Raw genomic sequence first — 15,867 nt, forward strand, 5'->3', positions numbered from 1 at the left:
GAATGCCCTGAATAGCAGTATAGACCTGGTATATAGTCTGAGGTTGTATATTATCTTTAGTTATCATGTGTCTTGATCTCCTTTAATCTGAAACAGCTCCTTGATCTTTTTGTTTGCTCGATTCTATTATGACATTATTATTTTACGAACGCAGGCCACGGGGCCAGCAAGTGGTGTGGTGGTTAAAGTGCTGGATTCCCCCATGACCTACCATAGTTCAAGCCCTGGACCTGCTGGCTTGAAAATCACTCTAAGAGCGTGTGTGTCCGTGCCCAAAGTCCCAGGAGGGAAGTAGAGGGGCTGCCCAGTAGCCACGCCCCTGGCTGACTTCTCACCGTCATTCACTCTCTCTCTGCCTCCGTAAGCTCACATGCCCTACGGCACAACCCTACAAAACACAGGCCGTTTCTTCTGGAAAATGCTTCAGTTCAAGCCTGTCTCCTCTGAGGAGCTCTGCCTGCACGTTTCCAGCTCTCGGCTTGTTGCCCTCCTCCCACCGCCCGCAGTCCACTACCCCAGCTCCGTGAGAGCAGGGAGCGTACCTGTCCCGCCCACCCAGCGCCTGGGAGAGTCTAGTTCTAGACTTTTGGAAGAGTGTTATTATAGCTTTAGCCACTGTTCTGGGAGAAACTAAAATAATCCTTTCTCCAGTCAAACTATGATGCAGAGACTTTCTCGTAGTATGAGAGTAAAGAAGTACATGTTCCTTATATCGTAGCTTGAAAATTGCCCCAAAGGGAAAACAATCATCCATAATCCTGCACCCTGTAATAAGCTTTTTCCATAAAGGACCAAATGGTAAATATTTTAGGACAAGGAACCAGCAGGTGGTGTGGTGGTTACAGTGCTGGACACTCCCACATGGCTGTCCACGGTTTGAATCCTGGACCTGGTTGCTTGCTTTCTCATTTTCTCTCTCTCTCTCTCTCTCTGTTCAAGTTAAAATAAATGAATGAATAAATAAAAAGTTAAATAAATAATTCTTCAAAAGAAAAAAGGCAAGAAGGACAATTTGGCTTACACGAACTCTCTCCTGTTTCACTCTTCATTCACTACCTGCAGCATGCGGGGGCCGGGGCTGGGGGAGACAGGTCTGTCTTACACTGCACATGCATGAGTTCATGTCAAGGAATCACAGACCTTGTACAAGATGAAGTCCAACTCTGTTTACACAGTGCCTCTCAAAGAGCTCTTGCAAAACTTGACAACTGAGAGTGCAGAAACCCTCTCTCCAACACCAACATTCGCCTCTGCACATGCAGTCCTGGCCTCCATGCCTGGCCCTGCTTTCTCGGTGCTGCAAGGACTGATGTGAGCCACCCCTGCAGGAGTGCCCTCTGCCCAAGACAGACCTTTCTGCTCCTCTCTGCCAGCCCCTCCAAGTCTGTGTCTCCTGCTGCTTCTTTCTCAAGACTTTCCCTCTGTGTGTGTCTCTCTCTGGTCAAATTAAAATAAATGAATGAATAGATTAAAAAATTTTTTTAAATTTTAGGGCATGCCAGACATAACTAGTTCTGTTTGGGTTTTTTGGGGTGAGAGGGTTGTGTACGTCTGTGTGCTGGAGAGCACGCGCACCTACCAGAGAGACAGACAGTGGGCGGGGGATGGGGGGGAGCCCTACCTCCAGTGCAGGACAGTCAGGCTGCAATCCCTTCCTCTTCCTTTCAGGATCTTGGGCACACACGTGTGTGTACACAGGCCCTGGTGTGCTTTTCACGCCTTCAGTTCCTGGACTTGAACCATGCAGTTGGTGGTGTTGGATCCAGCTGCCTTAAGCAGATGCCACTGGCTGGCTCCCTGTTTTTAATGATAGAGAGCACCTCCTCATGCAAGGGCAGGAGAAAGAAGCACCTTTGTCATGCCAAAGGCCACCCCAGCCATGGCCAGCCCTGGGTCTGGGCACATGTGCCAGCACACTCTGGTCTCCAGGTGCGGGCCTGGGAACTTGCCACTTGGGATGAGACCCTGTGGAGGGGCTTCTCTCTTCTCTCTCCCGTGGTCCTAGTCGGGAGGCTGAGGTAGTCTTTAAAAAGTGTGGGGCCAGCAGGCGGCACGGAGGTTAAAGCATTGGACTTCCCACATGGCCACATAGGCGATTCGAGTCCCAGACTCGGCGGCTTGAGAATCACGCCAGGTATGTGTGTGTGCGCCCCAAATCCTGAGAGGAGAAAAGACTGCAGCATGGCCACCCTCGGGGGTGAGCTCTCCTCTCTCTCTGTGGCTCGTGACCTGTAGCAAAGCTAAGACAGAAACAAGGCAGAAGCTCTGCAGAGCCGGTCTCAGGTGGGGTTTGCCCTGGCCCGGGCTCGGGCTAGTCGAAAGACTGGGTTCTTCCTGGTATTTGCGAGCACCGCTGTGCACGGAGCAGCTGTTGTCTCTCGCGCCGTCTTCCTTGTTACCATCTTGTCTTTGGGACTGTTGCTCTTGACCGCTATGTGCTAGTCCACAGAATCCACACAGTGTGAATTACCTGGCAGGCTTGTAAATCGGATTGTCGGGCTCTTGGAGTTTTCAGCATGGTGTGGGGCCTGATGGTTTGTATATCTTGCCCATATTGCTGGTCCTAAGCCTCTACTTTGAGAACCATAGTTCTAAGTAAGAATCTTTTGAATTATAGTATTATATTTCATTGCTGCTCCTTCCCCGCCATTTTTTTTTCTTCTCTTTAGCTTAGCAGAGGGTGCTTGTGCTCATTGGAGAAAGACAGAAAAAGAGATGAGAGAAGTGAGAAAGCACGCCCTTCCCACAGGGGGCTTCACTCTGTGACCCCTCCTCCACTTCTTGCTCCTTTCACGATTTGGGACATGCACACACACTCCCAGCATGTGATCCAGCTGCCAGGTCTGGGACTCGAACTGGACTGATGGCCATGTGCCGTCCACCTGTTTTAACCACTGCACCATGGGCTGGCCTGCACAACCTCCCCCCTCCCTTTTTTTTTTGCTTAGTGCGTATGCCCTTGCCAGAGAGGGAGAGTGAGAAACCATCCCTGCCCCGGGGGTGGAGGGTGGCCACGCCATAATCTCTTCTCCTCCATTCCACTCTTAGGAGTTGGGGCACGTACACACACACATGCCCAGCGTAATTTTCAAGCCCCCAGGTCCAGGACTCAAACCACACTGTTGGCCATGTAGGACCCAGCCTCCTTAACCTTCAGGCTACCCATTGGCCCTGCCCCATTTTTTAGGGTTTTATTTATTTATTTTTAATTCCATGAGTGAGAGACAGACAGCAACTACAGCACATTCTTAATGTCGAAATTCACCCCAGCCCCTGGTCATGGGCATGCAGGTACCCAGAGCACTCAGGACGTTTCTGGGAGCAATCCTGGAGCCTTCCTGTCTGGGACAGCCTTGCAGAATATCACAGTTTACCACTGTACCACTGTGTCTCCTTCGGCCCATTTTTCTAAGAAGAAAAGACCTTAGTCAATATTCATAGGCACTGATGCCCCCTTTCCTCCCGAAGCCCTCCTGCTGTTGCTGAGCCCTTTTCTGTGCCTGTGACGGACATTGTCACTGCGTGCTCCCACATCCACCTGGGTTAGCTTCGTCCAGGGCTTAGAAGAGCAAGTCAGAGAGGCCAGAATCAGTCAGGCCTTGCCTGGCCTCGCTAGCGACAGCACGGAACCGGAACTGCCAGATTCTGCCCTGTCAGCTCCACTAGCAACGGCAGATGCCAACCATGTCATTAGATCCAGAGCCTGTCCCTTGGTTTTGCAGATATTTAAAGAGAAGTCCAGTTGAACTAGTTCTCTGTTTCCTTTCTTTGGGATCTAGTTGCCAGGATTTGGCAACAAGTTGGCCAAAATGGAGTCCTGCAGAACTTGGTCCTCTGAAAGTGTCAGCAAGAAAACATCAGGACTGGAGTTAGTTAACAACGGGGATCTTTGAAAGTAGAGTACATTTCCTTGGAATAACCAAAACAACTATTTAAAAAAGTCAGAGACTAAAATGATTTTATTTCACAACATACTGTGAAGCTAAATAATCTGTCCAGTATAAGGATTCAGAAGTGACAAGTTGTCATTCTTTTTCTTTTCTTTTCTTTTTTTTGGAGAGGTTTTCGCTGTAGGACACGTGCGCTCGCCAGACAGACAGAGAGAGACATAGAGACAGAGAGACAGAAAGCGAGAAATCACCCCCCAGCAGGGATGGCCACACCGCAATCCCTTCTCCTCTCGGGATCTTGGGCACGCACGCACACGCGCCCAGCGTGAGTTTTAAGCCACCGGGTCCAGGACGCAAACCGCGGTCGACTACGTGGGAGTCCAGCGACATAGCCATTACGCTAACTGCTGGTCCCCCTTGGTTACTTTTGAAGTCAGAGGGCCATCAGAGTAATTTCCTGTGAGAATCACACACACAACCTCATTCCTGTGAAAAATCACACACACACACACACCTCATTCCCGTGACAATCACACACAACCTCATTCCTGTGAGAATCACACACACACTTCATTCCTCATCTCCTTTCCTAGGTCAGAATTTCTATGAACAGGCCTTTGGAATCTGTTTTTGACAAAATCTTCATTGCAGAAGGGATAAACTTGTTTGGGAGCTCTGAGCCCAGTCCCGGGTTCACTTTGCCAGGGTCCAGAGCCACAACTGGAATCCTTGCCTCTGGTTTGCACACTTGGAAATAGTTGTGTAAATAATCGTTGGTAACATGATTTCTGTGTTAGCACTTTCAGTGTGGAAACTGTTTCATAAACAATCAGAAAAATGGAGTCATGTCAGTTTGAAAATATATTGATTCCTTCCTTGCGTAGGGATTGAAATGAACTGTGGTAAAAACCAGTGTATGAACAGGATTAGGAGGTTTAACACAGTCACTTCCCGTATTTGTGTTCTTTTTAGGCGACTGAGTCAAAGACCAACAGCAGAGGAACTAGAACAGCGCAATATACTGCAACGTGAGTCCGACCGCGGGGCTGAGTCGGGCTGTGGGCGGGCTGCACGGGCTCTCTTCATATTTCTGACTTTTAACGCATTGGGTTGTTGGAAAAGTCATGACTTGATTTTTGTGCAAAAATGCATCTTGACTTTTTCAATGACCCAGCCCAGAAGAGAAAAGAAGCATTTGATACAAAGACTAAGCAGAGACTATTCCAGCCAAGGAGGAGCTGTTCGTTTTCCCCTAGAGGGACATAGTTCCCCACTTTACTTCCTTTGGAAGATGACATTGCGGGACTGTCCAGTACACCGTGATATTCCAGAACTTGTTTTAATTGCCAGAGGACACACGTGCTCATTATCTGTACACACGCGCGCACACGGAGAAGCGCTTCCCCGGGGGGGGGGGGGGGGGCGGGGGGGGGGGGAGGGCGTGGTCGTATTACAGTGTTCTTCCCTCCATTTCTCCATCCCATCAAGATTTTGGCCAGGCATGTTCACGTGCCCAGTGTGTTTTCCATGCCACCATGGTGGGGATTTGAACTAGGGCTGATCACATAGGTCCAACTCCCAGTGCACAGTGCTGTTAACCACTGTGCTATGGAGCCAGCCCAAGACATCTCCAGGTTTTCTATTTGTTTTCCAGAGGGCCTTTGACAGTGGGGGTGGAGAGGGAGACCGCACCCCCATATTGGGGCTTGGTCACACTGTAGTGACTTGCCCATTTCTCCATTTTGGACACTCCCATACACACATTCCCAGGGTGTTTCTCAAGTCACTGGGGCTGGAGTTTGAACCTTGCAGTGTCATGTGGGATTCTGCCCCCCTAACCACCAGGCCGTGTAGCTGGCCTGTGGGAGATGTGACCCAGCCTTGTTTTATCTTCAGGAGCCAAGGAGTGACCGTCCCTATGGGAGAGACCCTCTTGTTCCTGGTGGAATCTGAGGGTGGGGCCCAAACAAATTTCAGATGTCGCAGTCTTCCTGCCAATTTTAATTCCTTAAGACCTTCTTAAGTAGAACCATGTATTTCATTTGCTATCTGCATATATAATTAACTACTTGAAAAGTGTTCTTGATTTGTGTTCCCAGAGTGTAGAGCAAATTCGGCCTTAAAAACCTTCTCGTGGCAGAGGTTTGGGCTTCACTAGGGTTGCTGTGGGCATGCATAATCTGACAGTTTATCCCGTCTTGTCAGCACCAGTTGGATATGCACAGCTAGTCACGTGGTAAATTGTCTTGTCGAGAGCCTCTGTAGACATTTAGCTCGAGCCTGGGTGCGATTTCCATTGTCCATTCGCAGCAGTTCCTCTTGAGCAAGACTCTACAGGTTTTACTGTTTTTCCTCATTTATTTACTTGTCTGTTTTGATTCTCAAATCAAGGACATCACCATCTGCATCATTCTCAACAGAGAATTTACACTCCTGGGTCTGTCGAGTGTTTCTTCCCTTTGCCCTGCCACCCGCCCTCCCAGCACTTCTCCCTTATAGACTCTGGAATCCACACTCTGTCTGTGGCTCTGTCTGCCATAGAGTGCAGACATTCAGGATTCGCCGAGCAGAGGTAGATGGTGTTTGTCTTTCAGAAGTCTGGCTGACTTGCTTAGCAGCAGGCCTTCCATATTCGATCACTTAGAGTCCAGCGACACTGTCCCGTTGCTCTCTGTGGCTGGGTAGTGTCCCACGGTGTGTGGGTGCTGCAGTTCTTCAGCTCAGTCCTTAGTTCATGGCACTTAGGTTGATTCCATTAACCTTGTTTTTTAATGGTACATAGTACGCATTTTCAGCTTTGCAAGCTAAAAAGCAAACGGAGACTATTAAGATACTTACAGTGTTGGCAGGTGGTGTAGTGGTTGAGATGCTGGATTCCAACATGGCTGACAGTGGGTCAAGTCCCAGACTGGTTGATTTGCTTTCTCGCTCTCCTTTTTTCTCTCTTTCTGTCTTTCTTGGGGTCAAATTAAAAATAATAATAATTGTAATAATAACAAATAAAATTAAATTAATCCTTTTTTAAAAAGGAAGATACAAAACTGTTTAAAAATTTAAAGATTGGGACCAGCAGTTAGCATAATGGCTGTGTCGCTGAACTCTCATGTAGTTGACTGCGGTTTGAGTCTCGGACCTGGTGGCTTAAACTCACGCCGGGCGCGTGTGCGTGTGTGTCCAAGATCCCGAGAGGAGAATGGAGGAGAAGGGATTGTGGTGTGGCCATCCCCCCTGAGGGGTGATTTCTCGCTTTCTGTCTCTATGTCTCTCTCTGTCTTTCTGGCTAGCGCATGCGCCCTATAGCAAAAAAAAAAAAAAAAGGCAGAAACAAAAAAGAAAAAAAAAAAACACCTCTCCAAAAAAAAAAAAAGAGAGAGAGAAAAAAACTTAAAGATTGAGATAAACAGATGGAGTAGTGGTTAAAGACTTCCGCATGGCCAACCACGGTTCAGGTCCTGGACTGGCCTGCTTGAAAATCACACTGGGCGCATGTGCACGTGGGCCCAAAATCTCAGGAGAAGGGATTGCGGTTTGACTACCCCCCTTGGGGGGTGATTTCTCACTTTCCCTCTCACTGTCTCTGTTTCTCTCTGAGAAGCACGCACACTATGGCAAAAACCTAAAAAATAAAATAAAATAAAGGTCATTCTCAGGACCAGGCAGCAAAATCACTGGCAGCTGGCTAGATTCGGCCCCGTGGTCTGCTGTCCCTGCTCATGAGACTGACTCCATCAACTGACAAGAACACGTGTCTCAGTCGCCATCTACAAAGCCCTTATTGGTTCTGTTTAGGACCCGTAAGAAATGTTTGTGTTGTGATTACTAAGGTTTGATGTGAAATTGTTTTGTGTTTTGACTGTCCACTGTAGCTAAAAATGAAGCTGACCGTCAGGCAGAAAAACGAGAAATTAAGCGCCGGCTCACCAGAAAGGTACTTGTTTTATAAGGTTCTTTTCCGCTCGGAAGGGCGGGCTGAACAGGAAAAAGATGCCAGGCACTGACGTCACGTCGGTTACTGGCTGAGGTCAGTGGGAACTCGCAGAGCCCACAGCAGCGCTGGCTCGTGGAGCTTGTGAGGCACATGGAGGACACTGGCAGAGCAGCCCCTCCCTGTCGGAGCTCCCAGCACAGAGCCAGCCATCAGGGCGCAGCACGCTGAACCTTAGCCTGAGCAGGGCAGGGCAGGGCCGCGCAGGTCAACAGGGTGCTCCCTTTCTCTTCAATGGACTGCAGACAACAGCGGCTTGTCGCCAAAACCAGATTGTCTCACACGCACACACGTGTGCTGCACGCGATGGCGTACAGCAGCAAAGTCGCTGCTGTATATCGAGCACACAGACGTCGCCGCTGGCCGCATAGGCTGTTCGCCCTGCAACCGTCGACCTGTAAGGTAGGACGGCAGGGCCGGACCACCTCCCTGACCCTGTCTGCAGGGCGGCGCTGCCGCCCGTGCTCAGCTCTGCTCTGCTGCTGGTTGTGCACTGGAATTTATATGACCTGTTTATTTGGAAAAACACGAATTTGACTGTAAGTGCCACAGATTCCTTTGAAAATATAATTCATGATGTAAATATAGAAAATAACACGGCCTTATCAGGAACTTTTTTTCATGTTTAATATCTAAAAACGGCTTGGCACCAGCAGGTGTTGGATAAATGGATATATTTTGAGCTTTCGTTTGATAACCTAGTACTTTAATGTAAACTTTCAAACTGTGGGTGTGCAGGGACAGTAACAGGAGATGCTCGCAGTCTTCCATTTTTCAAAGCAATATTGGGAGATATTGAAATAACCCTGAGTAATATCTGCAAACTGAAGCCTGTGGTTCCCCTCTTGTTCCTGGGCCAGCTGGAATAGGCTCCACCAGCAGGCCTGTCTTAGCTTTTACGCTCGAAGCCAAGTCATGTTCTCTTCCTACCATCACTTTATAACGTCTGTAGATTCTAATTTGGTCTGAATTCCCTAGACGTTTCTTAAAATTTGGAAGACTCTCCGGGAGAGCCAGGGCTCTGGACACTCTTCCTGGTCTGTCCTACTGTCTTTCCCCAGAAACAGGGTTGTCCTTGATAATCAGAGGCCATGGCTGGACTTTGCCTCCTGGCCCAACAGGCTACCTGGCTGTGCAGACGTCCATCGTGCTTTGTTGCAGAGTCTGGTTTCTTTTTTTGGAGAGGTTTGTGCTATAGGGCGCATGCACTTGCCAGAAATCCCTTCTCCTCCATTCTCCTCTCGGGATCCTGGGCACACATGCACACGCGCCTGGCGTGAGTTTCAGCCACTGGGTCCGAGACTCAAACTATAGTCAGCTACATGGGAGTTCAGTGACATAGCCATTATGCAACAGCTAGTCCCATGATTTCCTTCTTAATATGTTTTTTTCATTACACACGCGCCTGGCGTGAGTTTAAGCCACTGGGTCCGAGACTTGAAGCGCAGTTAACTATGTGGGAGTCCAGCGACATAGCCGTTATGCCCACGGCTGGTCCCCAGTGTCTGGTTTCTTAGGTGGTATTCTTGCTCAGGTAAAATTCATAGGACCTTTGCTGCTCAGAGTGGGGCCTGTGGACCGGACTGGCTGTGTTGGTACTGCCTGGAGCTTTGTCAGACCCACGCAATCAGAACTTCCATTTTAACTAGGTCCCAGGTATTTCATATGCTTATTGAAACCTGGTTTTCAATCTTAGCTCTGCTTTTTATTTAAAATAAACAAGACACTTAGTAACCCAGAGTCTCCGCGGATGGAACCAGGTGTTTGAAGCTGCCAGGTGGCTCCGGGTGCAGTGGAGGTTCAAGTGCTTGGTTAGAGACCGCTTGAATGGAGACTGGCACCCCGTTGCTGTCGCAGCAAACCAAGAAGCCCCGTCTCTTTCAGCTCAGTCAAAGGCCAACTGTTGCCGAACTTCTGGCCAGGAAGATTCTGCGGTTCAACGAGTATGTGGAGGTCACAGATGCTCAGGACTATGACCGGCGGGCTGACAAGCCCTGGACCAAACTCACCCCTGCTGACAAGGTACCGGAAATGCCTGTGCGCGCCCCGCTCCCCTCCTGCCACATGCTCTGTCTCTCTGTCTTTTCCTTACGCGAAGGACACAGGGTGGCAACTGCAGGGAGGAGCCGTAAGCAAAGTCTCTGGTTCTGATAATGTTAGATTTCAGATCAGGGTACAAAGTGCCAAGTATGGACCAAAGCCTGGCCCTGACAGCCCCACCTCCAGCGGTGAGAGCCTGCGGCCCCACAGCGGGAAGGCTGGAGGCGCGGGACACGCAGCCCTAGTGGCCACGTTTGGTGGGAGGGAGGCGTGTCTCAGTGCGTACTCACACCCCACTTTATGAGGAGAGCAGTGTTTTTCAAGCTTTTCGTATCCAGAAAGCTTTAACATCTCTTTTTCGTTACTCGAGTATTCTGATTTAATTTAAAGTTTTGTGTTTATCAGGAGATGAACAACGTCAGGGCTGTGGTGTGGCTCAGACTCAGAGCCAAGCTCGCGGTATCCACCGGGCACTTTTCCTCCTCCGGATTGCCAGCCAGGGTCACTGTGACCACGGTCGTCAGCTCATGGGGAGCAGAGGCGGCCAGACTGCAGCAGACAGGTGCTTGCTTACACATTCTGTTCCCTTCACAGGCCGCCATCCGGAAGGAACTGAATGAATTTAAAAGCTCAGAGATGGAGGTTCATGAAGAGAGCAGACACTTCACACGGTAAGGCCAGGGCCAGGGCTGGGGGCCAGGGCCAGCTAGAGCTGTCCGCCAGACCTGGGCAGATGCACGGGGCTTCCTGACAGTCCTCAGGGGACACTTGGTATTGACTGCAAGAAGACTGCATTCCTGGCCACCTGACGGCATGGAGGTAAAGTGGCTGGGTCCCGTACCACTGACCGCGTGGTTTGAGTCCCAGACCTACGGCTTGAAAACACACCAGGCACGTATGCATGGTGGCCACACCCTGAGAGGAGACTAGAGGGAAAGGGATTGTGGGATAGCCCTGCCCCTTGGGAGTTGCTTTCCCACCCTGTCTGTCTGTCTTCCTGTCTGTCTGTGGAAAGCACATGCACCTACAGCAAGTTAAAAACAAGACTGTATTCAGAAAAGTGTTGAGAACTAAGCAACAGTGGTAAATGCTTATTCTGAGGGTGACGTCTCTGTGTGCCCTCTTAACTCTGGGAATAAACCTGAGAGTTACGCTGACAGTCCATCTTAACAATGGAGAAATAGAGGCTCAGCAGGGTTAAGTAGAGGGGGTGGCAGGTAGCGTGGTGGGTAAGGGCGCTGAACTCCCCCATGGTGACCGCAGTTTGAGTCCCTGACCTGGCGGTTTGCTTTCTCACACCCCCCCCTACTCTGTCCCTCTCTGGTCAAATTAAAAATAAATAAATAAATAGAGTTAAATAAAATAATTCTTAAAAAAAAGAAGGGTAAGTAGAAAAATAAAGTGGATTGGGAACCAGCAGTTAGCGTAATGGCTATGTCGCTGGACTCCCATGTAGTCGACCATGGTTCGTGTCCCGGACCCGGTGGCTTAAATCTCACCCGGGCGCGTGTGCTTGTGTGCTCAAGATCCCGAGAGGAGAATGGAGGAGAAGGGATTGCGGCGTGACCATCCCCCCTGGGGGGGTGATTTCTCACTTTCTGTCTCTATGTCTCTCTCTGTCTGTCTAACGAGCTCACGCACCCTATAGCAAAAGAAAAAATAAAATAAAAATAAAGTGGATTAAGAAACGTGCTTGACTTATTATAGAGCCAGGGCCGGGAGAAAGGAAAGAATAACTCCCACGCCACGAGTGCTCTCCCTGCACCCACTCCAGTCCGCAGACGAGATCGGGCTGTGGCGGACAAGCTCTGGCCCTCTCTAGTTCAGTTGTCGAGCGTGTTGATCTCACCTGCTTAATAAACCGACTCCCTAAATAAGCAAGAAGTATTTAGATTTAGAATTACTGTTGTGGTTAAGGACCCACCAATATCTAAACAGTCACCTGGCCACGGTAGAGTTAGTTTTTTGTTTTTGTTTTTATTTTAAGTTTTTGCCCTAGGGCATGTGTGCTTACCAGAGAGAGGGAAAGTGAGAAATCACCTTCCAGGGTTTGTAGCCTTGCTAAAATCCCTTCTCCTCTATTCCCCTCATGATTTTGGTTATGTGTGCATGCACACACACACATCCAACATATTCCTCGAGCTGCCAGGTCAGGGACAGAACCAGGTCATCCATGCAGGAAACCGGTGCCTTAACCACCATGCCACCTGTTGTCCCCCAGGGAAATTGTTTTTACTTGATTTTTAGAGCATTTTTCAAAAAGAGTCTAGTGTCAGCCATGGCCTAGTTGTTAAGGGAACTGGACCCTATGTGGCCAACCATGGGGTTCGAATCCTTATCCCAACATCTTCAGAAAAAAACACATTGGACATGCGTGCATTCATGCCCAGACATTGGACATGCGTGCATTCATGCCCAGACCCCAACAGGATGAAGAAGTGGAGAGGGGATGGAGGTGTGGCACAACCCCTAGGGGTGCTTTCTCCCTCCACCTTCCCTTTCTCTCCAGTAAGCACACATACCCTCTGACCAGGAAGTGAAGGAAGATAGCGTGCCATGACAGAGCTTGTTATAAAAAGGAACAAGTGGGCCGGCAAATGGCATAGTCCTTGAGGGCGTGGACTCCCACATCGCCGACCACGGCTCGAGTCCTGGCCTTGGCGGCTTGCTTTCTCACTTTCCCTCTCTCTCTTTCTCTTTCTCTTGCTCTGTCCCTTTCTGGTCAAATTAAAATAAATAATAAATAAAGTTAGGGAACCAGCAGTTAGTGTAATGGCTATGTCGCTGGACTCCCACGTAGTTGACCGCGGTTTGTGTCCTGGACCCGGTGGCTTAAAGCTCACGCCGGGCGCGTGTGCGTGCGTGCCCAAGATCCCGAGAGGAGAATGGAGGAGAAGGGATTGTGGCGTGACCATCCCCCTTGGGGGCTGATTTCTCGCTTTCTGTCTCTATGTCTCTCTCTGTCTGGCCAGCACATGCACTCTATAGCAAAAAACCTCTCAAAAATAAATAAATAAATAAATAAATAAAATTAAAAAAAAATTTAAAACCAAGAAAAAAAAAAGAATGAGCAAAGAGGGAAAACAAAATGTTTTTCTCTGACCACACAGGCAAGTGGTTATTTTGATTACAGATTTTCTTTTTCTGATTTGCTATAGGGTACATGTAGTCATTGGAGAGAGAAAGAGAGGGGAAGTAAGAAATCACCCACAAGGATGGCCACACCACAGTCCCTTCTCCATTCTCCCGTTAGGACTTCGGGCACGCGTGCACACACCCTTGGCATGGTTTTCAAGGCACTAGGTCTGGGACTCAAACTGCATTTGGCCATGTGGCATCCCACACCTACTGGCCCTGCAGATTGTCTCTGTACTGAACTCTAACAGGAGTAGAGAATACAGAGTCTCTGAACTGCAGTAACTCCACCCAAGGTACCTGACATAAAGACAGATGACAAGCCTGCCTCCCTGCCTGCCCGCCTGCCTGCCAACCTCTTCCCCTGGTCTGGAAACGCCCTGTGCTCCAAGGTGCAGCCAGTACGATGTGTCTCTGTTCTTCAGGATTCGTGTGTAAACACCACCACGCTGGCTCTGTCACTCAGTGCGCTGTGCCATTAGGAGCAGGAGTGAAGTGCTATCGGAAGCAGAGGGACACTTTCTGTTAAAAGGAACGAGTCACAGTGTGATGTGGAGGCTGGATCTTAAAGTCCTGACTGATCAAATGAGCAGCAAAGAAAGGCCACTGCACAAGGAGGACTGGGAGGCAGGCCAGTGGCTGGTGCTTCTGGGCTGCGCGGAGTGTGACCACAGCAGACGGCTAGGACAAGGGAGGCCATGCCACTTTTAGGGTCCCTGGCTGCCACTCAAGGATGTGGGGGCCACCGAAAGTCTGTGAACAGGGATTCGTGTATTTCAGAATGAGCTCTGGGGGACCATGAAAGGTATTTCAGGAAGCGACCAGGAGTGGGTCCAGCAGGTGGCGTGGTGGTTAAGGCGCTGGACACTCCCATATGGCCGGACATGGTTTGAGTCCTCCAACTCTGGTGGCTTGCTTTCTCACTTTCCCTCTCTCTCCCTCTCTCTCTCTCTCTCTGTGTTTCTCTCTGGTCAAATAAAAAGGAAGAGACCAGGAGCGAGGAAGCCCGCTGGCAAGGGACTGAGCCAGTCACCACTTGCACTGTGGTCGCTCAGGCCTGGAGGTCCGACCCAGTAGTGTGAACACCGCGGAGACAGAGTCAGCGAGACTTGGTGACCTCCTGGGTTCCAGGAAGAACGAGAGGGAACCACCTAAATGGCTCACCTTTCTTTCCTTCTGTCTTTTTTCTGAATAATTATTTAATTTTATTTATTAATTTATTTTAATTCAGCTGGAGAGAGAGAGAGAGATGGAGAGATAGTCCAGGACTTGAGCCATAGTCAGCCAGTGAGAGGCCAGTGCTGAGCCAGCACCCTACCTGCCGGCCCCTCTTTCTCTCTCTCGTTACTTGCAAGAGGGCACACCGCTCCTCCGAGTGAGAGCGCCGTGGGCGTGGTCATGCCTCCTCCGAGTGAGAGTACCGTGGGCGTGGCCATGCCACGGTGGGCGTGGCCATGCCACAGTCCGTGCTCTACTCAGTCCTTTGGGATCCACGGCATACACACGTGCCCAGCACATTTTTCATGCTGCCGGGGCTGAGATTTGAACCATGATTGGCCTTGTGGGGTCTCCTCCCTTAACTGCTACACTATGGGGCTAGCCCAAGAATCTTTTCAAATTTTTTTTTACGGGTTTTGCTATTATTGTGTGCTTACCAGAGAGGAGAGACACAGAGAGCGAAAGTGAGAAATCACCCCACCCCCGGGGGTGATGGCCATGCCACAGTCCCTTCTCCTCCATTCTCCTGGGGCTTGGGGCACACCTGTACACACACGCGGTGTGATCTTCAAGCTGCCAGGTCTGGGACTCAAACCGTGGGTCGGCCATGTGGGAGTCTCGTGCCTTAACCCTCACACCACCTGCTGGCCTCAAAAGCGTTTCTCATTGAGGGTTAGATGGGGACTGGCTCGGGGACTGGCTCGGTGGCTGGTGGTGGGAGCAGCCAGAGCCCAGATCCGACCTCACGGACGGTGTCCTGGCCCAGCAGCTTGCTTGTGAGACGAGCGGCCACGCGTGAACGTGTGCCCAGACCCTGACAGGTGGGGACGTCGGGGGATGGTGGCACGGCCACCGACTGGGGGCGCTTTCCCCTCTCCTTCTGCCTCTCTGCCAAGTCCATGGGCCCTCTAGGAAAATAAATAGAGAAAAACCAGGTCAGCCTATTGAGGAAGAGCACCGGAGGAACAAGGAAGGAGACAGGGAAAAGGTGATGTCAGAGATGTCAGAACTTCAAGAAGGGCGTCAGGACCATTTTGGTAACGGAAGGTAGAATTTTGGTGGAGGAAAAGCAGTTTTTGAAACAGGATATAACATTTCATTACTTCCCACACGATAGCCAAGCAGCCTACACTATATGGTCACGTGTCTCTTTTACTCTGTTTTAGCTACCATCGCCCGTGATGCTGAAGTCTCAGAAAGGAATGAAACACCCCCAAAAAGGGCTGCTTTTTGCTGCTTCGTCTCGAGGGATGCGTGGAGAGGACTTCAGCAGTTCCCAGAGCAGCCCGACTGTGCTTCCATCGGCCATCAACACCTGAGTACGCAGCATCTGGCTGGGACCGATTCTCATGGGCCGGCTCCAGGGCACAACGGGCGTGGGCACTGCAGCAGAGTCACGGCTTCCCCCAGGCCACCTGCAAGTCTCAGTGGCCACACTCTTGCCCACACTGGGGTAGTTCACACTGCTGGCCTGGCCCGGCCTGCCCCGCCCTGGTTGAGACCCACTTGTGTGGACGCTTGGCCCAGCCGTCGGATCCAGTGCTGGTGAGGAACACCTCAGTGGGACCCCCAGCGGAAGCCTCCACCCCACACTGGCAT

At 50.3% G+C, this 15,867-nt stretch overlaps 1 protein-coding gene across 4 annotated transcripts in view; it reads left to right on the forward strand.

The window, feature by feature from the left end:
• The window catches only part of PHACTR4 (phosphatase and actin regulator 4), a 38,635-nt gene extending 22,784 nt beyond the window's left edge, over nucleotides 1-15,851 (forward strand). For 3 of the 4 annotated variants that reach the window (XM_027766728.1, XM_027766729.1, XM_027766730.1), the window contains 5 exons: nucleotides 4,863-4,918; nucleotides 7,757-7,818; nucleotides 9,760-9,897; nucleotides 10,510-10,586; nucleotides 15,435-15,851. In XM_027766728.1, coding sequence (XP_027622529.1) covers nucleotides 4,863-4,918; nucleotides 7,757-7,818; nucleotides 9,760-9,897; nucleotides 10,510-10,586; nucleotides 15,435-15,450 — 349 coding nt within the window. In that variant the 3' untranslated portion in view covers nucleotides 15,451-15,851. Of the gene's footprint in view, nucleotides 1-4,862; nucleotides 4,919-7,756; nucleotides 7,819-9,759; nucleotides 9,898-10,509; nucleotides 10,587-15,434 lie in introns of those variants that run through there. The other variant, XR_003547202.1, reaches the window with a different exon arrangement.
• Nucleotides 15,852-15,867: the final 16 nt, after the last annotated feature.

Source organism: Tupaia chinensis, unplaced genomic scaffold (assembly GCF_000334495.1).
Source record: "Tupaia chinensis unplaced genomic scaffold, TupChi_1.0 Scaffold143646_1, whole genome shotgun sequence".
Classification (NCBI taxonomy): Eukaryota; Metazoa; Chordata; class Mammalia; order Scandentia; family Tupaiidae; genus Tupaia; species Tupaia belangeri.